The sequence below is a fragment of the Pinus tabuliformis genome, chromosome 4_2 (assembly GCF_031772625.1).
Source record: "Pinus tabuliformis cultivar Carrire ecotype Pingquan chromosome 4_2, CPIR1, whole genome shotgun sequence".
Lineage (NCBI taxonomy): Eukaryota > Viridiplantae > Streptophyta > Pinopsida > Pinales > Pinaceae > Pinus > Pinus tabuliformis.
Genome location: NC_142304.1, coordinates 919,891,255 through 919,916,459, shown reverse-complemented (window position 1 = coordinate 919,916,459; position 25,205 = coordinate 919,891,255). Strand labels below are relative to the sequence as shown.

At 37.1% G+C, this 25,205-nt stretch overlaps 2 protein-coding genes across 2 annotated transcripts; both read left to right on the top strand.

The window, feature by feature from the left end:
• The first annotated feature begins 9,826 nt into the window (after positions 1 to 9,826).
• On the top strand, positions 9,827 to 11,002 carry LOC149172674 (uncharacterized). The gene has a single exon (XM_089426423.1). It carries the CDS (start codon positions 9,827 to 9,829, stop codon positions 11,000 to 11,002), a length of 1,176 nt encoding a protein of 391 aa, XP_089282549.1.
• A 51-nt stretch (positions 11,003 to 11,053) lies between these two features.
• On the top strand, positions 11,054 to 13,830 carry LOC149172673 (uncharacterized). Its single transcript, XM_089426422.1, has 3 exons — positions 11,054 to 11,401; positions 11,864 to 12,812; positions 13,064 to 13,830. The coding sequence occupies exons 1-3, from the start codon at positions 11,054 to 11,056 to the stop codon at positions 13,828 to 13,830; spliced, it is 2,064 nt and encodes a 687-aa protein (XP_089282548.1).
• Positions 13,831 to 25,205: the final 11,375 nt, after the last annotated feature.

The window sequence follows — 25,205 nt, the reverse complement described above, 5'->3', positions numbered from 1 at the left end:
CAAGACCCCAATAGTACCTATACTCATTTAAAATGGAAATGTCCACTGATATATGCGACTGATTGCCATAAGAGAGAATTTGGAAATAACCAAGAGTCACTCCAAAGGGAAAATATATGACCTAATGTTAAAATATTCTAACTAATTTATAAATATGTTTGTACATTGCATATAATATAGTTATCCTAGATAGCTAGGAGTGGGATGTGTTGATTTGCAGACATAGATATGGGATAATTGCTAGGTCAAGAAAGAATTCACCTAACCACATAGTTACTAAGCACAAATATACTATCTTAATTATTTTAAATAAATAATTTTTTTAAAATAACAATATAATATATTTTGTATCTAATTTCTACCTATAAGGAAATTGTAGAACATTGAAAATACTTTGAGCAATAAAAAAGGTAAACTTCAAATAGCTCACCACCAATAAATGCAATGTGTAAGAAAAAAAGTCACACGGTCAACTTACCAACAAAAAACATTGGCCTTCATTTTTTTATAACTCGGATAAATAATATATAGCATAATTACAAATTCTCTAGTTGGCCCTTTCAATCTCGTTATTATTTAAATGTTTTCTATACATTGTATCTTTTCCAACTTTTGTTATATCAATATTTGATTTCAAGCTCACAAATTCATTAACTAATTGATCAAAATATTTTCTTTGAGTAATGAAATTCGTATGTATTATCTACTTTTGAAGTTGAAAATTCTTGTTACATAATTGAGTGGGAATTATCACACAAATGATTGCAACTAATTTGAATTGGAAAAGTGTACACTCCTTATTTGTTCATGAGAAAACCACCTCATTTCATATGTCCAAGTTCTCCTTCAATTCCTTATTATGCCTATACTCTTGGCCTTCAAAATTATTTGTCTAAATTCTATACAAACAATTGCACATAGTTAGTATAATCCATTCAATTCTCCAAAATCAAATAAACTTACACCAATTTAAGCAAAAAAAACAACTATTTACTTGTTTTAATGATTTTCTCCTTCATAATTTGAGTTTTAATTCAATTCATATGTATAAAAATTGGTTCTAAGATTGACAATTTGTAGGAGAGATGCAAGGTCATATTGACAGGTGGCTTTTGTTTCAATAACTTGTAGCTAATAATACCACATTTCTCCAAAAATATATAGTTTAAATTGCTTATAATATTTTACCAATTCAATTTATCCCATTAGTTGAAGCACATAGTAAATCACTTAGTGAAATTTTATCTTCAACCGAATTCAAACCAAACTTAGATTGTTACATAACCATGAGTGTGATAACATACATGTGTCATGTCACATGGACAAGATCTCATGACATGTTGAGATGAGTAAGTGACATTGATAATCATTGGTGACAGACATCCGAGTACCATAGTTATCCAAATATCAAGGCATTCTAGTATCCAAAGTACCTGCTAAAAACATTTACTACTCAACCTCTTGGATTTGGATATATGACTTCAAGAATGAAAAGAACTAAAATCCATACATCCATATGGACAAAGGATTCGATGTTAAAGCTTCTCCAATATTTAGATGTGATATCACGTGTAGAGTCTTGCCACATAACCATGAGTGTGATAACATACATGTGTCATGTCACATGGACACGATCTAATAACATGGTAGGATGAGTAAGTGATATTGGAAATCATTGATGACAAGCATCACAGTACAACAGTTATCCAAATATCAAGGCATTTGGGTATCCAAAGTACCTGCTAAAAAATTTCACTACTCAACCTCTTAGATTTGGATATATGACTTCAAGCATGAAAAAAACCTAAGATCCATAAATCCATATGGACAAAGGATTCGATGCTAAAGCTTCTCCAATATTTAGATGTGATATCACATGTAGAGTCATTCAAGATCAAGGCATGTGGATTAACAAAATGCTTCCCCACTAAGAACTCTCCTAAATTTGGATGTGATGTTTCATGTAAAGCCATTCAGGATCTTGTCATTCACCCTGGTCATGAATTACCTATTGAGGAGTCATCCATATTTCGATATAAGCCCCCCCACCACGCCCATTCAACATTCAGATAGAAGATATAGCAACGGGTTTTTGTTTGATCACATAACCAAATTACCTTTGTTTTTGTTTTCTCCTTTTCAAACTTAAATGACGTCCATAATTGTTCTTTGGAGACTAAGTTGAATTCAAACAAATAATAATTTTCAAAGGGAAAACTCATAAATTAGGTTCAAATGAGTAAAATTATATTTAGAAAAATCATCAGTATAGGAAATTTAAGCCTAAAAGTAGCTTCATAAGGAAAAATGATAAAATAATAGCACAATAATAAAATAAGAGTTATGAAGTTTTGAGGGAAAAGAAGAAAACTATTATTTTTTATTGTATTTTTAGCTTATCTCCTTATAAGTTTACTCAAATTTCAAGTGTAGACACTCATTGGATGCATAATTAATTATGCATCCAACGAAAACTCATTATGCATACTTTTGAGAAGACTCACATTGATGAAAATTGAAGATCCATTAAAAAAGTGTGTTCAACACGTTTTTTAATGTATCTTCATTTTTTTTTATCAATGAGAGTTTTCTCGAAAGTATGCATAATGGGTACTCATTAATTTTGCATTCAACAAGTGTCCACTTGGAATTTGAGTAAACCTATAAGGAGATAAGAAAAAAATACGATTAAAAAAAGTAGTTTTTTTAATTTTCCCTCCAAAATATTTGCATGTACTTTTTTTTTTTAAATTTAAAGGATTTTGATTGGTTTACATATTATGTACATAAAAATTTCATGGAAACTTTTAGGCTAAAACTGCATCTAATGAAAATTTTCAAAACACACCAAAACAAACCTTATAAAAAAGATAATAAAAGCATAGGTAAGTATTTTACAAATTATAAATAAACAAAAATTTGGAACATTTCCCATTATTTTATGAAAAAATGATATCATAATGTGGGATTGTTATGCTTCCTCAACAATGGGAGACTAACTCAGTGAACTTGTTATCTCTATCATTAATAATTTAAGAAAATTTTTATTGTAAGATGAAATATAAGTCTTTTATTTTGAATTATGAAGATTATAGGAATCTAATATATTACATACTCGTAAAAATGAAGTTTTTAAATTTAAATACTCAATCCTTAATATTGGTTTTATAGAGCTTACTAATTATATTTATATTAGGTTTATAAACATTGATGGTAAAAATAGCTCGTCTTATGAACTAATTTTATAATTGGTCATATATATATATGACCAATTATAAATTTAGTTCATAATACGAGCTATTTTTACCATCAATGTTTATAAGCCTTTTATTTTCATCTAATTTTACTAGCATTACTTCATTTCCCACAAGAGTCCATAGACTTGTTGATGTGTTTTCCATGTCACACATCAAGTAAGAAACTTTTGGCTAGGTTTAATGTTACAAAGATTCTTCATGCAAGACAGACAATTATGGTTTCTCTTTTGAAGAAAGAGAAGAAAATAAAAGATATCATAAAGAAAGAAATTTCTCTTGTTCATCCTTTCAATTGATAACCCTATCTTCGTAGTTGAATCCAATAATTTACATAATTTAATATAGAGATCATTTTCCTAAGATATTTCCAATTTTCATTCTATCTTCCTAACTTTATCCATTGTATAATTTCTCCATTTTCATTATTTTAACATTCACATTTTACATTTACCATTTCTCATTTTACTTTTCCCATTTACTATCAACTAACAAAGTTCTTCATAGAAGCCTCTTAGTCGTACATCCTGAAACCTGAGTGCATTTAAAACCAACTAAGAGGTTGAGACATCTATCAAGTCAACTAGCGACCCAATGAGGATAAACCTTTTCCCTGAGTGAGAGTTGTCTTGATCTTCCCCATACAAAGTGCCATATCATGGTGCTTGACCTGAAGGTCATCCAACCACGAAAAAATGCTCCTTCTAGCTTCATTTTGTTCCAGTAAAACTTTTCCAAGGAGAGCCTTAATGTGCTAGTAAAGCTCTATAGTATAAAGATATTGATTTTGGTGTCCTTAGGTGTGCCTAGTGTCTAGCACCGAGTCAGCCACCAAGGTGACAACCTCTACATCAGCGAACTCATCTCTATCTAACATCACTTCCTTAGAGGCCTGTTGAATTTCTTCTTGCACTTCAGGGAGGTATGAAGGTGAAATTTGTAGGCAACAAGGTGAGAACAAAGGTGCACCCTTGTAATGCCTTCATCCTGGCTCGAAGAGCCCCTATGGATATGTGCTCATTATTAGGGCATCACAATGGGGGTGGAATTCCAAAAATAAAACATGGGGGAGGGGGGAAAGCACACATATAGAAGCGGCTACAATGGAGAAACCAATGACAGAGTAACCAAGATGTGGGGAGAAGAGAGAGCGAAGGACCAAACAAAGTGTAGAGAAGGTTCCAAGAACAAAGCAGATGCTTGCACATATAATAACACCTCCAAACAAGAATGAACACCCTATTCGTAGAGAGCATAACTTAACCCCCCAAGAACACTCCTAATAATACATAACAATGAAAAGAAATGCATCTGATGGCGAACTTCTACTTCAAGCAAGTTAAAAAGTGCTTTTAATCACAAGCAAGATTATTCAATACCTATGACCTGGCGCTAAGGGTGATAGACCTTTTGTATAAGTTGTGTCTTGCACCAATATACCATTATCGAACAATTCACTAGTTTGGACAATTCCCATGCCAATGGAGGAGGCCAAGTTAGGAGGACCTAGTCCTTCCACCTAAATATGAACAAAAATAACAAAATTTAAAAGCAAAATACACACTCTATTGATCCAAAACCAAGGCACATAGCATAGAACCAACCACTGAAGATAGAGAGTATGTCCATTAACTTGTTTATGGAACCCAAATAAGCCAACTCCCTTCCATATTGTTATGTATGCTACCATCTCACGCCATTAATGAGTTAATCATAGTTTTGATGCATTTGATGGTCCAAATTGGCCATTTGTGGGAATGAGTTCATCATCTCGCGCCCCTCAATTGAGTGGGGTGACAACAGTAGAGCCTCCTTTCCCATCTTTACTCCATGATCTTCACCACGTACAAGGAAGGTTTTTCTTAAGTATTTATTTTGTTAGATGTTTTTTTTTTAATAAAATTATTATTTTAGTTTATTTATTTTATTATTATTTTTATAATTGTTTAAAACAAATTAATCTATATTCTCATTTTCTTTTCAAATTTATTTTTTGTGTGTGTTTTTGCAATAAAATTTAGTTTTTTTAGTGTGTTTTAAATAGTTTTTCCTTTTAGTAATATTGGACACCTAATCTGTAAGGGTTGGTGTGGAGGTATTCCAACTGTCATTGGAGTCTACATGACCTCTTGGAAGATGGAAACCAATGGTCATAATATTTTGTATTAATATGTACATCTTCTCAAGTTGATCTAATTTCCTCCCTAATTTTGTGAGTGATTAACATGGTGTCAGAGAAATGGTATACCTACCTTGCATAATATTGTTGGCCACTGGTTTTGTGGCCTGGACAAGATACCCTCACTATTAGAAAGCCAATCACATATGCATCTCTGTCAATATGAAATTTGTTGCCAAACAGTCTTGAGCTTGTCAGTTGAGTATGGCAGTACACCCAATTTTGGTTTACTATTTTCTAGCTAGTCAAAACTATACTCCTTTGGTTATGTATCCACTCAACCTGGTATGCAGCTATTTCTCTAAGGCGCTAGAATTATCAACCTTAGTGTTACATGGATTAGTCTATCTTTATGCTTGAGTATCTTTCCCAACATTCATGCTTCCATGAGATAAGTTGTTTCAATTTGTGACTTAGGTTTTAGTTGTGCATTTACTATTTCTAATGTGACCTCATCTTTCTTCTCTTTTATTCCAACCATTATAAGATTCAAGAATATTTTTTTGCACTCATGATTCAATTTAATTAGCTTGTTCATTTCCTCTTTAATGGATTTGATGTCTAATTTTGCTCTGTGCTACATAGGACTTGTTGACGCTCAGATTGTACAGGCACTACGACAACAACTCAGGTTGGGGTCTGTCACCCTAAACCCCGACCTCTTCGTTCTAGCTATCTCCCAACAACAGTCTATTGGGGGGTAGTCCCCATCGAAATGAGAAGATGAAAGACAAGTTGGCAACCAACGAGTCTGGGAGACAATTGAGTGGCCTAGCTACTTGGTTAATTTAAGGAAAATTTAGAGATTATATTAGATTTAATTTTGAGACCAGTACCTTATGGAGTCAATTTCTTGCTTGTTTAAATTTAACGCCACGTAACCAGATGGACAATCACTACTTGAATGCTCACTAACCTATATGCTATGTGAATTCTAAGACCTAGGTGTGATGCAAAGATCTTGGTTACTTTTAATTATATGCCTATTCTAATGTGACCTTCCTCTTAACTGTTACAGACCCAGTCTTTAGAGTAGGTTGTGGGATGGAAGCCAATGGGAAGCAAGCAAAGACTTGATTAACAATACCTCCCCCTGTGTTCCAACCACCCGGTGCCTCCGGCGTTGTAGAGATTGTGGCTCTGATGAATGAAACGTCACTGTATTAACTACTAGAAAGGTGTTGAATCCCTCAAGTTATGTGAGAAAGGGTGGCCCTAGAAGTCTATCAACCAAGCTTATGCTTGGAGGTAAATTATTAGTGCAACTAAACTTAGAATGCTTATGCAAGATAGGTAAGTGAATTCTTGGTTTAAGATTTCTTATATGATTCAAGTACTTTAGTTATGATTAGTCTTTAATTGTGACAATGAGTACTTGGAAATGAAAGAGACAATCTTACTACCCAAAATGTGCCATTATCAAGTGCCAATGATAAATCTCTCCAACGATGGCAAGAGTATAATACTTAACCAATAATGACAATTTAAGATCTTCAAGATATTTAGACAATGCCAATGATCTTATACCAACAAAATGTCAATGCTTAGGATAGATCAATTAATGTGTTTAGCAATTATCCAACAATTCCTTTAGCAATGTTCCTTTCACAATTAGTTGTTTAACACAATAATGCCAATCACAATTATTCGAGATATTCCAATGATGATTAATAATCTTATGCCAATGTTACTTGGTGCCAGCCAAGAAAGATAAGATGCCCAAAGAAACTTGAATCAAGTGATTTGAAATTAGGGTGCTTTAGTGAGTGTTAATATTAGATGTGAACTTATGCATTTTCAACCAACTCACAACAACAAATATGTTAATGCACTTGAAACAATTGGAGACCAATTTGCTATAAAAACATGAAACAAAATCACTATAGAGCATGAGCAAAGTTCTTATGTTACTTACATCTCAATCACATTCAAATGAGAAATTAGTAAACCTTAAGTACAACAGCAGGTGGAGGGTTTCGGGCGGAACCGCGTTCAGGGCACGGTTAGGGAGCCTGCAGACAGGTTCCGTGCGCAGGTGCAGGCGTAGGATAGTCGTTTTCGGGTTGACTGGCAGCTGGAGGTCGAGCTGTTCGCTTAAGCGGTTAGCTGGGAGGTAACATATCTGCTGGAGCTGCAGGTCGTTTTTCCGTTTTCAAGAGTATAGGTCAAGGGTTTGCGCTGGCATCTAGCCTGTTTCTGACGCCTTTCTCAGAACGGCTCCCATAACCATGGTTAACCCTAATGAATTGGTTGATTTGGACCCGGAATTGGAGGACATTCTTTCAGTGTGGGGGAAGGAACCTACAGTCCAAAACGTTGAACGCTATTTCGGGGGTTTCGAGCTTTCGAGGTTGGAGTCGATTTCTCAGGAGACTAAACCCTCATTTCAGCAGTTAAGCAAGGAACCAGACAGAAATGCCCTCAGGTTTCGAAACCAGGCATATTACAAGCAGACGGACAGAGATGATGTGGCGGATAGGGCGTCAATTGTCGCTCACTTTCTTGACAACAAGGGCAAATCAGTGTCGAACCGGAACTTTCTTTCAAGGGGCTTTGAAGACATTGTAAATTTAGGGCTTGCTTCAGGGTTTGGTAATGCAAGGGGCTCTGGAGGGGATCTTTCAAGAGACCCTCCCTTTCCTAAAGAAAGCTTAGCAGGAGGTTTCAAAGGCCATATTGACAGCCGAGCGGGAGAGCCTGGAGGTTTTGATGGTACGACAGTCGGTCAACAAATTTCAGGGAACCCCGTCCCCGATTCCTCATTCCCTGTTAAGTCTCGGCCGGAGGTAGAAATCCCTTCGGCTCCGACTCAGGAGGAACCAGAATGGAACGATGTTTTTTGGGAAACCAGGGTCTCTGTTGATGGTATAAGGAAAAGAGGGGAGAAAAGAAAAACTCAAAGACCGATCAGATCACGGGAGCTTGAAGGGAATGTGGTCCTAGGTATGGAGGTCTCTATTGAAGAAACCCTAGAAGTAGCAGAATGCACCCTGGTCGGAAGGGCGAGAGGCAAGAAACTTTCGTCAGGGTTTTTACAAGCATGGGGAGAACAACAGTTTGTTTCTGACAGACCTTTAGGGTTCGAGGCATCATGTTTAGCTAAAGGCTGGTTCATGCTCCGGTTCGAGGATAAAGAGGCAGCTGAGTGGGTGCTTGAACGAAATTGGATCATAGGGAACATCCCGGTTCTGCTGAAAAAATGGAGCCCACTTTTCGATGCTATCAAAGAGAAAACTGATGTGTTCCCGGTATGGGTAAGGGCCCCGGGCCTCCCCTCGTTCCTATGGATAGAAGCAGTGTTTAAAGCCATCGGAAATAGATTGGGATCTTTCTTGGAAGCAGACATGTCTTTTCTTGAGACGAAGAACAGAGCAATGGCCCGCATTCTGGTGAGCCTCAACCCTAGCAGAGGTCTTGCCCAAAAAATAAATCTGCAGTACAAAGATTTTGTGTTCGAACAGATCTTGGATTACGAGCATTTGCCCTTCCGGTGCCATCGATGCCATGAGTATGGGCACCTAGCCAAGGACTGCCTGCTGTTCAGGAGAAGGAGGCATTTTCAGAGGACCTCAGATTTCAGAGAGCCAGTCTTCAATCACGTACACGTTCCTCAGGAGAAAGAAGGCATGGTGGAGCAGCCAATAGAAGAAATGGAGATTGAGGGGTCTCAGAAAGAGCCAGCGCCTGAAGATCCTCAGCTCCGAGAGCTGGCAGAGGTCACTGAATCGCAACCTGCAAAAGCAAAGGAGGAGATCGATAGGGGCTCAACCGCAGATCAAAATCCCGTCAAATAATCTGAAAGGGGTATGTGCTCAGGTCCTCCTCCTTCTTCCCTTCAATTTCCTGAGCATATTTCTGATTCTATGCATATTACGCCTTCTATTTTCCCCATTCAAAACGAAGGCTTAAATGAGATCAAAGACCCTTCAAAGGACTTTCCTGATATTGATTCTATTTCGGCTGCCATGCCGTCCCTTGATTTGAACTGTGAAGATGTGTGGCCTCCTCTTGTTCCCCCGGTTCCTCACACCCCGTGCCCCTATAACCTTAGATCTTTGGGAGGAAAGCCTGGGTCGCCCGGTTCAGTTGGAGGTTTAGGGCAGACGATCTCTCAAGGTTTCTCCAAAAATAAGAGAGGTAGAAAATCAGATTTATCTAAGGCAAAACTAAAAGCAAAACTGGATGTAGCTGATGGAAAACAACACTCTATCCCTGGGGTTCTTAGAGCAGTGCAGACCCCTGAATCTGTTATCAAATGATTCTGTCCTCTTGGAACTGTAGAGGTTTGGCCAGTAAACCTAAAAAATTGGCCCTTAGAGACTGGATCCAAAACTCAAAATCTGACATTCTTTTTCTCCAAGAAACACTGGGGAAAGGAACTGAAGTGGAAACAATGCTAAGTGCTCTCCTGCCAGGGTGGAAATTTTCAGCAGTAGATTCATCGGGCCACTCGGGAGGTCTTGCGATTGGGTATAAAGAAGGAAGAATAAAGGTCATTAATCAATGGGGGACGAAGCAAGTAATGGGCATGGAGGTTATTTCCCCCGACTTCTCTCTTCCCCTTTCAATTGTAAACATCTATGGCCCCTGTCAAGGAAGGGAGATATTCTGGAATGACCTGATGGCTAAATCTCTGATGAGGTCTTCTCTGTTGATTGTGGGAGGTGACCTAAATTTCTCTATAGGGAGAGCAGAGGCTTGGGGTCCATCGGCCAGGGAAGACCCCTTGTCGGATTTCTTCCTCAATCTCCTTTTGGATAACAATCTCATAGATCCCTCCCCGAACAAACTCAAGCCAACATGGAGGAACAGAAGAGCAGGGGAGGATCGAATTGCTAAAAGATTAGACCGTTTTCTTCTATCTGAAGATTTAATCTCAAAGGTTCCTATTCTCAGGCAGTGGGTTGAGGAGATAGGCAACTCTGATCACTTCCCTATTTTTTTGGATCTCTCTTTCCCCCCTCCAAAGCCTCCTGCCCCCTTTAAATTCAATTCTTCTTGGCTTCAAGATCCCTCCTTCAATAAACTCTTCAAGGAAACGTGGATCCATCCGGACAGAAATGCAAGAGAGGACAAAAGTTTCCTGTTTATGGAGAATCTCAAAAGATTGAAGAAAGCGACTATCTCCTGGGCAAAGGACAGGAAGCTTAAACAGAATGAAGAGCTGTTCAGGATCAGGGAGGAGTTGAAGAAGTTGGAGAGTATTGAGGTGGATGGATATATCTCGCAGGCTTCTAAGGATAGAATCCTTCATCTGGAGAAACTTCAGAACCAAATACTCTTGGACAAGGAAGAAGAATGGAGGCTCAAGAGTAGGGCAATATGGTTAAAATCAGGAGATGAAAACACCAGTTTTTTTCATAACTATGCAAAAGGAAGAAAATCTGTAAATACCATTTGGAGCCTTAAAGATGAAGATGGAAGGGAGGTCAGTTCTTTTTCAGACCTCTCTGGTCTAGGACAGAGACATTTCCAGAGAATATTCTCAGATCCGGGAGAGGCCACCATAGTGGGGGTCATTAGAACAGCTCAATGCTTTCCAAGATTTGTCGAAGAGGAAGAAGCATAAGAGCTATCAATCCCTGTATCTAAGGAGGAGGTTGAAGCAGCTATGAAACTCATGGCCAAAGACAAAAGCCCCGGACCTGACGGGTGGACTATTGAACTCTTCCTCTTTTTCTTTGATTTAATAGGTTCTGAAATCACTGATGTAGTAGAAGAATCAAGACAGAAAGGAGAAGTCTACAGCCCTTTTAATTCAACTTTTCTAGCTCTCATTCCAAAGAAGGACGACCCGGAGAATTTTGAAGACTTCAGGCCGATCTCCTTATGCAACTGTATATATAAAATCATTGCAAAGGTGATAGCTATTAGAATTGTTCCTATTCTGTCAAGAAACATCTCAATGGAACAATTTGGGTTTTTGGATGGAAGACAAATTCACGAAGCCATTGGAGTAGCCCAGGAGGTAATTCACAGTGTCAGACAAAAGAAAAAGAAGGGTGTGGTTCTTAAAATAGATCTCTCCAAAGCCTACGACCGAATCAACTGGCTTTATCTCCGGATGCTGCTAACCCATCTGGGTTTCAATTATTCTTTCATCAGTTGGATAATGGGTTGTATCACAAATGTCAGTTTTGTTGTTCTAATCAATGGAGCAGCCTCACCTTTTTTCAAAAGCCAAAGAGGCTTAAGGCAAGGTTGCCCTTTATCTCCTCTCCTGTTTCTTCTAGTGGCAGAAGGGCTAAGCAGGTTGATTCACAAAGCTAGAAGAGAGGAGAAGGTAAAAGGTATTGAGGTAGCAATCAATCTTTTCATCACTCACCTTCTTTTTGTTGATGACATTTTGATTTTCTCTAATGGATCATATAATGAACTTAAGGAGATAAAATGCATAATCGATCTGTTTCTGAAAGCTACTGGCATGCAGATAAATTCTAGGAAGTCTCAGGTTTGTGTGGCAGATATTGACAGAAGGGAAAGATCCATGATGCTCAATCTTTTTCCCTTCCATCATCAACCTCTGGATTCCCCCTTCAAATACTTGGGGTTTTGGTTAAAGCCGGCAGCATACAAGAAAGAGGATTGGAACTGGCTCATAGCTAAGTTAGAAGCCAGAATTTCTCATTGGAGTTTCAAGTGGCTCTCTAGAGCAGGCAGACTGACTCTCATCAAATCTATACTGTTAGCCATTCCAGTATACTGGGCAGCTTTAACCTGGGTTCCCAAAGGAGTGCTGGAGAAAATCAGAAGGATTTGCTGTAGATTCTTATGGGCAGGCTCAAAAGAAAGTTCAGTTCTTCCCTGGGTGGCTTGGGATAAGCTGGCTAGGCCAAAAGAATGGGGAGGTTGGGGATTAAAAAGGCTCCCCGAGTTTAGACTTTCTTTGGCAGCTAAATCAGGCTGTAGATTAATCTCGCTGGAGAATCTATGGACAAGGGTGGTCAAAATAAAGTACATAGATCCAGTCCCCTTGGAAGATTGGATTCGGAGCCAGGAAAAGAAAAAGAAGAATGTCTCAGCCATTTGGAAAGCCACGGTGGAGGCTTTCTCTGTGATTGAACAAGGTTTGGCGTGGAAAATAGGAGATGGAAGACATATAAGAATTGGCAGGGACCCCTGGGTAGGTTGTAATGAAGCCTTTGCCTTATCTCCTGGCTTTCTCAGACATCTAGATAGCAAGGGCATTTTTACTCTAAACCAGGTGGAGAAAACAGGCCATTCTACTTTATGGGGACAGGCTTGGAAAAATTTCGAAGAATTAGGAATAAACATCAGGTGGAAGAACGAATGGTGCTCTTTCATTCAAGAACTACATCGTTCCAATGTCAGGCTTAAAAACAAATCTGATTTGCTGATTTGGGCGCAGGGGAAAACAGGTGAATATTCCCCAAAAGATGGATATACCTTCTTAATGCAAAATAAAGGTTAGGGAATACCAGAATGGTGGTCGAAACACATTTGGAAGTTAAAATCCCAACAAAGGCTAGGATCTTCTTATGGTGTATGCTTAAAAGGAAAGTTCCAACCTGGGACATTTTACGAGCCAGATACTTAGTTGGGCCAGGGAGGTGCCCATTGTGCAAAATAGAAGAGGAATCAATAAGCCATCTCTTTGCATCTTGTGCAGTTTCAAAAAAAATCTGGGAGGAGTTAATCAGTCTGCTCAACTTAAAGGCACAGTGGGGGTTAGAACCTTTGGAAGAAGCTTGGAGTAGATGGTGGCAGAACTACCCGGAGGGAAACATGAGAAATCTACCTCTTATCTTTTTTTGGGGGGTATGGTTAGCGAGAAATAAAAGCCTGTTTCAAGACAAGGACACTCCCGCATCTGTCATAGCTATAAATTGTGCAGCCATTTACTCTGCCATCCCAATCCCTGAAGCAAAAAGTCCTCACATTCATCACAAGCCTGTTATTATCCAGGAGGGCATTCCATGGGCCTTTTTTGACGGAGCATCCCAGAACAACAAGGCTGGAGCAGGATTGTGCATTCATTTGAATCCTGAACACTCCCTAAAAGCTTCTGTAGGTCTAGGACTTGGCACAAATAATTTTGCTGAGCTGTCTGCCTTGCGCCTTCTTCTTTGCTGGCTACTTCAAAGAAATATCTTCACAATTCAAATCTTCGGAGACTCTTTGAATGTCATAAACTGGGTTAATGGGAGCGCTATATGTCAAAACCAAATTCTGAAGATTATTTTAGAAGAAATATTGCTTTTAAAGTCATCTTTTAATAGTTTTATCATCTGCCATGTCTACAGGGACAAAAACGAGGAAGCAGACCAACTTTCTAAGGCTGGTTTACAACAAGATCTGGGAAGCTGGTCAATAGTTGAACTAAGACAGGGGCAATCCTCCACCTCGTTTCAGCCTCCTTTTGCTCCACCACAGTGATCACGGCTCGTCTTTCTTTTTGTTTTTGGTTCGTGGGCTCTAATGTTATATCTGTTACAACTTCTTTTATATTGTTATTTTTTTGAGCACTACAAAACAGGAAAACTCTATATCTTTTTGTTCATATCAACTGGTTCTAAGTGATCTTACAACCATGTAAGGGGTTGTTTTCCTTCTCTGAAGGAGACCCTAAAATATATTTCTGTTAAATGTCCTAAGCCTCCTGAAGGGAGGAAGACTAGACAGTTACTATCAGACTTTTTTACAGCAGTATCAGATACATTTTAACATCCACAATCAGTCAAAAAAGACTGAGATTTTTGTGTCTTACAGAATGTCAAATCAGCAATCATATGAGTCATCAGGATTGCTCAAAGCATACAGAATGTAACTTTTTATTTTCTTAATAAAAAGTTCGCTTTTTTCTTCGGAAAAAAAGTACAACAGCAGGTAAACTATTTCAAGAAATGACAAGTACCCAAGAGCCAAATATAAGAAATGCCACACCCAAAGACTTGCCAAATGATTATTTGACCCAACTAACCTTCTTATGGTGATTTATTCAGAGATATATCAGATCTGAAAACACTTGTTACAGTAGTAAGAAAAATATGCAAACAATGAGAAATTAATGTGAGGGTGTCTGCCAAATTGTGCCCAACAATTGCCTAAGTGCTAGAACAAGTTTATCAAATTAGATTTTTAAACCCTTTAAGATGTGATCTTCAGATCAAATCCACTGGTTATGCAGAAATATTTTAGTCGTTAAACAAGTTAGATTTATGCTAAAGAATCAATGCCCAATTTACCAAACAATTAGTAAATTTTTATCATGAAACTTTTAGTGTGTTTAGGTAAATTATGAGTGAATTTTAGAGCATTTAAACTTGAATTTTACCATTGTTATGAATGATTCTGAGAGCTGTAGCAAACAATGATGAAACTAGAGGGTTCAAATATCAATCCCTAGGTCCAGAGCCTTGAAGATTGCTTGCCCAAGTCGTCAAAATTTTTCCAATGGACTTGGCACCTAAAAACACCAAACTTGAACCAATTTCCTCCTACAAAACCCACCAATATTCAGTCTAGAAATTTCAAATATGAACAAAGGGAAAACTAGGGCAAATCAGGGTTAACTAGCGTTGGGCTAGAAGAGGCCTAGAAGACCTAGCGGCTAGGGAAAAGGACCAAAGAAGCTAGTGGAGGCACTAAAGAAGGCCGAAAAGGAGAGCAGAAGGGTAGAGGAAGCAACAAAAGGCTGAAATGAGGAGGCTGAGCAGGAAAAAAGGGTTGAAAACCCCACAATAAGCCCTAAGGGTTGCTTTCCAGGCTAAGGATGGAAGGTTGAGGCCCTCTAGGCTCGCAGCCAGGCCAAAATGGCCTTAAAACCCTAACACAGGGGTTGAAGGAGGAGGTTGAGGCCTCTAAGAGCCTCAAGCTAGGCTCTAGAGGCCCTAAAGGGCTGACATTGGGCCTTAAAATCTTGCCGCGAGGGGAAGAAGGGTTGACACAAGGCTTGGAGGAGGACACTAGGCCTTAGGGCCCCAAAAATAAATTGAAACCCTTGGTCCAAAATTATTTTACTTCAGATCTTCAATTTCTACAAAAAAAATTAGTAGTTAGTCTTGCAAAAACAATTAAAGGCTAGATCTTACCCTCAAGGGTCTAAATCTAGCTTCAATCCAATTATTTGTCCTTGATCTCACCTATACAAATGAAATAAAAAATACCCTACCCCAATAGATACAAAAAATTCAAAATAATTCAAAACCTTGAAAACCCCAGCGGCAAAACAAAAATTAGGAAAAATAAAATAATTTGCAAATATATTATACAAATTATATTTATAGAATATACATGAAGTATGCTTGAAAGAATTTTGAGAGATTAAATTTTTATAAATCCTTGATAATGGCTAAATGTATTTCAAAAGATAAATGTAGAAACCACAACCTTAGCGAAGTTAGAACACCATAAAAATAATTAGGATGCAAACACAGTCAATCTCTATCCAAAGTTTATGAATTTGGAGTCCAATGGTTGGGGAACGTGCAAATACTATATATTGTCTATAATAAAGAAATCGTTAGAACACACAGTGAATTAGATCACCTAAAATAAGCCCACAACTTACCAATAGAATGTTCTTATCACCTAAAATGAAATAACGATTAATAATAATTATAAATCTTGATATAGGAATGTCCATACCCAACACATACCACAAATCATCAGATCAGAGACACCATGAACTATGCCCCAACGTCTTTATTATGATTATTCCAACGTTCCAAAAAAGACAGTAATTTAAATCAACTTTTCAGAGTTACATTATCCAAACATCAAATGGTTTGAGACACAAATGACTCCTAATTGATAGATAAATCCTCCAAGTGGAAAAATAATGGCTAGTTGACTTGATCCTCGTCAAAATAATCTCGGTCGTCGATAAATATTTGATCATCTTTTAATCTCCACAGTCGAAAATATTTATTTTTGAGGAATTTTCGAATTTCCCATTTAACTCATTTTTTATTAGCTCAAAAATAATTATTTTGAGCTAATTTCCTCTAAATATTGACTTTGACTTATACCACCAAGGCCCAAGGGTCCCATTTTTCTTGAAATTTCCAATATTCCCTTGGTGGGGGACCTCCAAAAATTAATTTCTTTTAGACCCACATCTTTTTCCACCTGGAAAATTTAATTTCTCTAGAACTTTAATTTTGACTCTAATTAATTAATTTTCTGGCTTAGGATTAATTTTAATTTTGCCAGAAAAATTAATTAATTGACACATGAGGGGATTAAATAATTTTTCCACCCTCTAATATTTTAGTCATAGTGTCCAAGTATAAGGGACCATGCGCTAAAATATTTTTTACATAAGATTTACAAATACAACCCTCAAAGGGGGAACACACGTTCATTATAGATTCCCAAATTACATACCCATTTCTGCAACACAATATGATCTAATAGACCAAGTGATTTGTAATAAAATACTTTAGTCAATTAGCTTAAATTAATCTCAAATCACTTTTATAGAAGACTCAACTAAAACACTAGGACTCGCCTAAGACTTTGACAATAAATTTCACCTTAGCTTTGGGGTGAGGCTAGAGGGAAAAACTATGTTGACCATCCATGTTAAGAAACACAGATGAATCAGTGAGATGAAAAACTTCTTAAGATGAAATTCTCGCCAAAATAATAGGATTACCTAGGTTGTTACATACATACACGGTCTTACTAGCATTATTTACATTACAAATTTTGCATAATGGGTTTACAATGACTCAAATAAACTGATGGTCTGTGATCTTTGATCATTTGAAGAAAATGTAGTGCATCTGCTACCTTGGAGCTTTGACAAAACGAGTGCAACATCTGGCTCCATGTGGGGACATATTGCTTCAATGGAGCAATGTGAGAATCCTAGAATTCTTCATCCAAGAAAACATAACTCCATCAAATAGATATCCAATCAAAATCAAAATCATCACGCATATATAGTAAATCCTACTAGAATAGAAAAAAATTATCCTAACAACTGGAAAAGAACATTAAAGTGTAAAGTGCATAAAATAAAACTAACTAATGGCATAAAGTAAAAAGGAGTAGGGTTACAAATATTATACAAACGATGCCCTATGGCATCAGATGTCATCGGTGTTACACAATCTCAGACATCTACTTGTTGACGGGTAGATCAATAGGTTGCTTATTAGATGTCCCTTGTTGAAACTTTACCCTCTTTGGTTGATGAAGAATCTGATCATTGTGTTGCATGTCTCTGTCATACTGAATTCGTTTTCTCTTTCTGCTTGGAAGGTAGGATGGAAGATGCGATGAAGAAAAGTGATATACTAGCTAAACAAATTCTGATTCAAAATACAAAATATGACCCCGTGGCACAACTTATTCACCATTTTCCAATCTGTTTGGGACTTCCACATGATATCTTCTTTCTACTTCTCTGTATAATCTGACCATGCAATAGCGATGTAAGATAAATCCATCTGAATAAACCCACCTAAATCAATTGCAAACTTCCTAGATAGAAGCATTCCCCATACGTTTGGCGCATCAATTACGTAATATCCATGGTGATGATTTTGTATGGATAATCAGCCAAGGAAACTTGAAGATCTTTGACCACACCAATAACTTTCTAAAATTCATTGAGCAAATGTTATGGTAAGGTCTAGAAATTCTTAAGTTCAATTGTTCCATAACCTTTTTAGCCATAACATTTGTTGATGCACCAAAATCTAACATACAATTATGAAGAAAAAAGCCATTTATATCCAATGTTAGGAAAAAGGGTTGATGATCCTCATTAATCATGTAGCAGTTCTATTTTTGTACCTTATATTTCAATTTTTGAAGTTTAATCTCAAGCCTTAACATTTTATTTTCTAACGATTTGTAGTTGTTGTCAACCATTGTATATAATTATAGTTTATGTTCCCTTTCTCTTTCTTCTCTTTGTTTTTCTAAACATTCAATATGATCATAAATACTTTCTAAAGTGATTTACTTCAAGCTCCCCTTGTTAGATGGGGGTTTTGACGTATGAGGTGAAGTACTCATAATTCTAACAAATAAAAATAAAAGAATAATAAAAATAATGATAAAAATAATAAAAAACTTATGCACATGGGTCATTCACCGAGAAAAATTCACCATAGGTCCAAGTATTCACCATAAAAAAATCACCAAGGGAATTGACTATAGATCCAAAAATTCACCGACAGAAATTCACTATAGGCCTAAGATATTTACCAACAAAAATTCACTGCATGCCTAAATATCTATGAAAAAAAATTCACCACAAGTATTGTTGTAGGTCGAGAAAAATTCATTACAAGCCGAAGTATTATAATTGTATCCTTGGTCTCCTCTATATGTAAGGAGACCTATCCTTAAGATCATAAAATCTTGTCTTGTACATTTTATTCATTGTAAAAGGAGACTTCCCCCTCGAAGTGTTGAGAAATCTAGGGCATCGAAATTAGGTGATTTCTCTTAATTAGAAAACTACTTGTGAATGCTTTTTACCTCTTGATTAGGATATTCTTTTTCTTATGTTATTATAATGTTATTTATTCTTCATCAAACAACTACCAAGCAAAAACCATAAAGAGACAAGAGACACAGAATATTGGCTATCAGCCAGGGCCAAAACCTCTCACTCTTTAGAGGAAAACCCGAACAAATTCTTCTTCTTATAGAAATTCCAATCGACGAATACCAAGACCAAGACCCTTGACCTATTTTCCACTCCAAGACCAAGACACAAGTTCCATTGATGATAGTCAACCTTCTGCTCCTTCCTTTGTCGCGGCTCCTCTTCCACTTCGACTTTCTGCTTCAAACCTTCGGCCTCCTTGAATTAGGTCTGTAATCCTACTTCCAACTTGTCTATAAGACATTTTGTTATGTCTTTCCTTCGCTTGGGATGGAGTCTCCTATTAGCATGAATTAGCCTCCCTTATGACTTGAACTTCTTTCAACTCGGCTACCCAAAAGGACTGTTGTTCTCCTCAGTTCCTTCTGATGCAACTGATATTTTGCTACCCCACACGTGTAGAGGAAATTATCCCTAGACCTGAAATGAGCTAGGTTTATACCTTCCTTCCTTCACTTGATAACTGACTTCCTTTAGTAAGATTCACACTTCTTGCTGCAGACTTGATTGAAAAACCTTCTCTGAAATTATGCTTTGAAATGGAATATGAACTGCCCTATTTATAGTTGTTTTCCATCATAATAATCTGACATGACTACAAGTTGGGTTGACGTGTCATTGGGAGAGGTATTATTATCTTTCTTGGACCCAACTTGAAGGGAGATGCCTTGTGCTTCTCTTGGAGGGATCTCATACTTATCTAATGACTCATACAAAATGTAACATGACCAAGAAGGGTCCTTCATACATGACATAGACTCAAAATGACTTTTATGACTAGATGACAAATCCTAAATGCTCACAATAAGCGTCATCACTAAAATAAAATTCCTTTCTCATGAAACCCATGAGACAAGCATTACAATAATTTTATTTTTCTTCTTTTCATCAAAAACATAAAATTACAATTACACATATCATTACGAAGACTGAACCTAATTACACTTTTCAACACTCCCTCTTAACTAGGGAGGTATTCATAATGGTACTTGGTCATTCTCAATCTGAAGAATTTCTCATAAGCAGAGTCAGATTGGTAACTGATTTGTTTAGCATCATATTAGCCAGCACTCTCACATAGCAAAGCCTTGACTAACAACTCTATCTCTCCACGAGATTTGAGCACAATGTTGGCGAGACCAATGATGTATAGACACCCTCATCATTGTCTCTCTCGGAACATACCACACTCAGGTTCTCAGGGTGTATTCCACCAAGACTATTCTTATCTTGGATTCCTAGTCCTCAAAGAATATCGATCCTCTATGACTACTCTTATCTTGGATGCCCTAACTCATCCTCAAATAGTATCAGATGTTTACCTAATCCTCCATTTTGTCTTCCCAAGTGAAAACAAGAATGATGTGTCTACCTCTCCCTCTTAATTAGTGAGGACATATATATTCCAATAAAGGAATGTACCTAAGCTCCCTTTTGGCTTAGGAATTTCCAAGCTTCTTCCAAGTAAAAATCTTGTTTCCAGGCTCCCTCTTAATTAGGGACCTACAACAGCTCCTTAGGTGGAGATGATGGGGCAACCAGTTGCTTGAAGAACTCCTCCTCACAATGTCGTGAACTTATTTTCGTTATTTAGGAGTATTCCTGTTTGGGACTCCTAAATAGGGCACCAACCATCCATCACTGTCATCCATGAGTCAACCATGTCATTGTCAGAAAGTGATCTATCAGTCTAGATCTGGCCTTCCTTCATGCCATGTTTAGTTAAGGATCTTTCATCCTACTACATGTGCATCGGTGGTGGAAGACATCCATAGATCTTCCCTCGGCAACCCTGCATAAACCCATCCAAATATTTGCTCAAAAATAAAGAAATCAACATTACTTGTGTGATGGTCTTTCATCATGACATCTTCTAGTTTGCACCAACATCTTGCATACATATCGACACATCTCCCAAAGATATATATTGCCAAGGGTCTCTTTCTTTTTCAAACTTCATTAGAGTCTTCATATCTTCCATGGAGATATCCTAGTCAAATATTCTTGGTCTTTCAGATGTTGATTGCCTTTACCATGGTTGCATATTCCACAATCTCTTTCTTCCTTTCTTCACACATTTCAATCCCAGGAGCTTCCTATCAGAGTTCCTAAATTGTAGTCAGCCACCTCATACTTCATATGAGGACATATTATGTTGATTTCATCTAATGAATGTGTGACCCATGCATTCCTGCATCCCTTTAAGGGAGGAGATCCTTTCTTTTGATCATTCTCTTTAGATAAAACATTGATCCATGTTACCTGCGACCATATGACATGACTTTTCAATATAGACTGTAAGCATACATACCTCATTTTTCCTTTGGGTCATCCAGACTTCCTGCAGCAACTTCCTTGATTGAAAGAGCTTCAATCCCTTGATCTGCTCCTCCTTTTATGTCGTCATACCATCATCCTATGAATTCCACAAGTTTGGAATTCTTGATGAAACACTTGCTTCGCCTCATGATCGGTGAACCTTTCAATGAAGATTCCTTCAGATAATCTTGAGGATCTAAGGTATCCTCATTAGCAGATGTTTCCTTTTGACAGATGTATGATGAACCTTGAACTAGATGATCTTGCCACTTATGTTTCTAATGAGATTCCCAAGAGCTATATCCTTGACTTCATCTTTCATGCTTCTCTATGATTATGTTTGAGCTCTTGCTTTCAACACTTCAGCCTTGATGCATCCCACTTAGTGAATCATGATAGCCATATCTTACAACATAAGACTTAGAAACTTGAAAAGAACTTAGGTGAGAGGAAGACTTATCTCAAAAGTGGATTTCTTATTTTCAGCTTCGTCCACTTCCTCAGTGATGTGGGCTTCTTCTCTTCCTCTTTTGTTATTTTCCTTCTTGAGCTTAGGACAATCTTTCCTATAGTACCCATATTCTTAACACCCATAACATTGTATTTTAACCATGTTCTTATTCTTTTTTCTGAGGACCAAACTTTCCAAATTTTCCTTTTCTTTTTTTCATTGCAACATATGCCTGATTCTGCTCACCTGATCCCACATCAGATTTGGCCTTTAGTCTAAATTCTTCAATCTTTCACAGTGACCATAGATCCTAGAATGGAGTAGCTTCTTTCTTCCCATAAATACTTGAAGTAAAGTTACCCCACTCCTCCGATAGTGCATTTAGTACAACTGTAGTCATTTCTCTATCAGACATGACTTCTCCCAGATCTTGTAGTTGATCCCGGATTTCAGATATCCGCATAAAGTATGAGGTTATTCCATCTTCCCTTGACATCTTCAACTTGTAGAGTTCTTTCCTTAATGAGATGAATTCTCCAATAGTTCTTATGAAATACAACTCTACCATTTTGTCATGGATTTATTTTGAAGTTTCGAGTTTAGATACATATGGGATAAGGGGATCCTTGATAGATTCTATGAGAATCATTTTAGCCCTAAATTCCCCTTTCATATACTTTGCAAGAGTTTGAGCATCTTTCTTTCTTGGTCTAGTGATAAATCCTTTGACATGTTCCATAACCTCATTTTCAATGAGATTCCGATCTGTCATTTTCTTCCATGCAAGATAGTTTGAAGCCCCAACCAATTTATTATTTTCCTTGCAAAAAGACATTTTGACAGATTCATATACTTACTTGATAGGATGTTGCTTCCTTGATGTTGATGATGATATAGAGAATAGAAAACTTCCCCTTGATGAAGGTAGTTTTCTTCAAGAGTAATCCTTGATCCCATAGAGAGTGAGATCTCTTTGGATCCTTTGATGAAGATCAATGGTGACTTCTTGGTGATGTCTTCAATGGTAAGGACCTTGATTTGTAGATCTCTTCAACTTGGCCTTCTTTTCTTGATGATGATCCCAAGATTTCTTTGTAGACTCCTTCTTCGATCTAGGGTTATAATGCTTCCTTTGTAGATCTTGTCTTAAAAATGATCTTTGCTTTGATGCCTTCCTCGATATTTGATCCTTGAGTGTCCCTTGATAAGATGCGCTTCCTTGACTTTGTCACCTTAGCTTTGGTACCATGTTGAGAAATCTAGGGCATCAAGATTAGGTGATTTCTCTTAATTAGAAAATTGCTTGTGAATGCTTTTCACTTCTTGATTAGGATCTTCTTTTTCTCATGTTATTATAATGTTATTCTTCATCAAACAACTACCAAGCATAAACCATAAAGAGACAAGAGATATAGAATATAGGCTATCAACCAAGGCCAAAACCTCTCACTCTTGAGAGGAAAACCTGAACAAATTCTTCTTTTTATAGAGATTCCAATTGAAGAATACCAAGACCAAGACCTTTGACCTATTTTCCACTCCAAGACCAAGACACAAGTTCCATTGATGATAGTCAACCTTCTGCTGCTTCCTTTGTCTTGGCTCCTCTTCTACTTCGACTTTTTGCTTCAACTTCAGCCTCCTTGAATTAGGTCTGCAATCCTAATTCTAACTTGTACATAAGACCTTTTCTTATGCCTTTCCTTTGTTTGGGATGGATTCTCCTATTAGCTTGACCCGACCTTCCTTATGAATTGAACTTCTTTCAACTCGGCTACCCAAAAGGACCGTTGTTCTTCTTGGTTCCTTCTACTACAACTAATCTTTTGCTACCCCACACATGTAGAGGAAATTAAGCCAAAAACAGACCTAAAATGAGCTCGGTTTATACCTTCCTTCCTTCGCTTGATAAAAAACTTCATTTAGTAAGCTTTGCACTTCTTGCTGCAGACTTGATCGGAAAACCTTCTATGAAATTCTGCTCTAAATTGGAATCCGAACTGCCCTATTTATAGTTGTGTGCCATCATAATAAGCCGACATGACTACAGGTTGGGTCAACGTGTCATTTGGAGAGGTATTATTATATTTCCTAGAGCCAACATTACTGTAGGTTGGGTCAACGTGTCATTTGGAGAGGTATTATTATCTTTCCTATAGCCGACATGAAGGGAGATGCCTTGTTTTTGTCTTGGAGGTCTTTCATACTTATCTAATGACTCATACAAAATGTAACATGCCCAAGAAGGGTCCTTCATACATGACATAGATTCAAATTGAATTTTATGACTAGATGACAAATCCTAAATTCCTTGCTCATGAAATCTATGAGACAAGCATTACAATAATTTTATTTTTCTTCTTTTCATCAAATACATAAAATTACAATTACACATATCATTACGAAGACCGAACCTAGTTACACTTTTCGACACGAAGAGGATTTTAATTATTGGTTTCTTATCATTTTTAAGGCACAAGGTTCATAACACTACTCTTCCTTTATGGATAGTTGGCACTATCTGCATATCTCTACTTTGCTTTCGGAAGATACATTGTAAGTTTGTTTTTCATGATGAAGCTCATCCTAGGTTTCTTTTCTACACTTCATCCAGGGATGAAGTACATATGTGGCTATTAGCCAAAGGTTTTTTGCTCATTTAGGATGGAAGTCTCTAGATACCACAACCTATGTCATAAGGTTTGTTGAACTTCAAGCTTGAGGTTTGAAATTTGGCGAACCTAAAAAAGAAATTAAGGTTCAGCAAACCTCATAGCCATTGACCAAGTCCACAACTAAAAACTCATAAGCTCATGTCACAACTCAAGGCTGTAATCAATCTTTGCAGTTTTCAAGTCCATGATAATATCTTTTATGTTTATTGATGTTGATTTCTTACTATTTTATACTATATTTCACTTGAAAGTTTATAAATACACACACGAACCTAATGGCAAACCTCATCAAAAAAATTGAATTCAAACCAAATATAATCATTGCTAAACCCAAACTTGAACCCAAACCTTTGACTTAGACCACACCAAAGTCTGAGTCGTTTCAATTCTGATGACAATGAAAAGAAGATATAAGCTCCCTTGTACATACCCTTTTGCCCTCTCATAAATATATAACTACTTTTCAAAAAAAAATTGTTAAGCCCCAAAGGTTTTAAAGTGACCAAAACATTGCATGTACAATCTAATAGTTAAAAAATAATAATTATTGCTCTAATTATTACCTATATTAGTTATATCAGTTATACTAACCTAACCTAAGTATTGCTAAACCCAAACTTGAACCCAAACCTTTGACTTAGGCCACAGCAAAGTCTGATTTATTTTAATTCTAATGCCGCTGAGAAGAAGAAGATAGAAGCTCCATTGTACATACCTTTTGCCCTCTCATAAAATA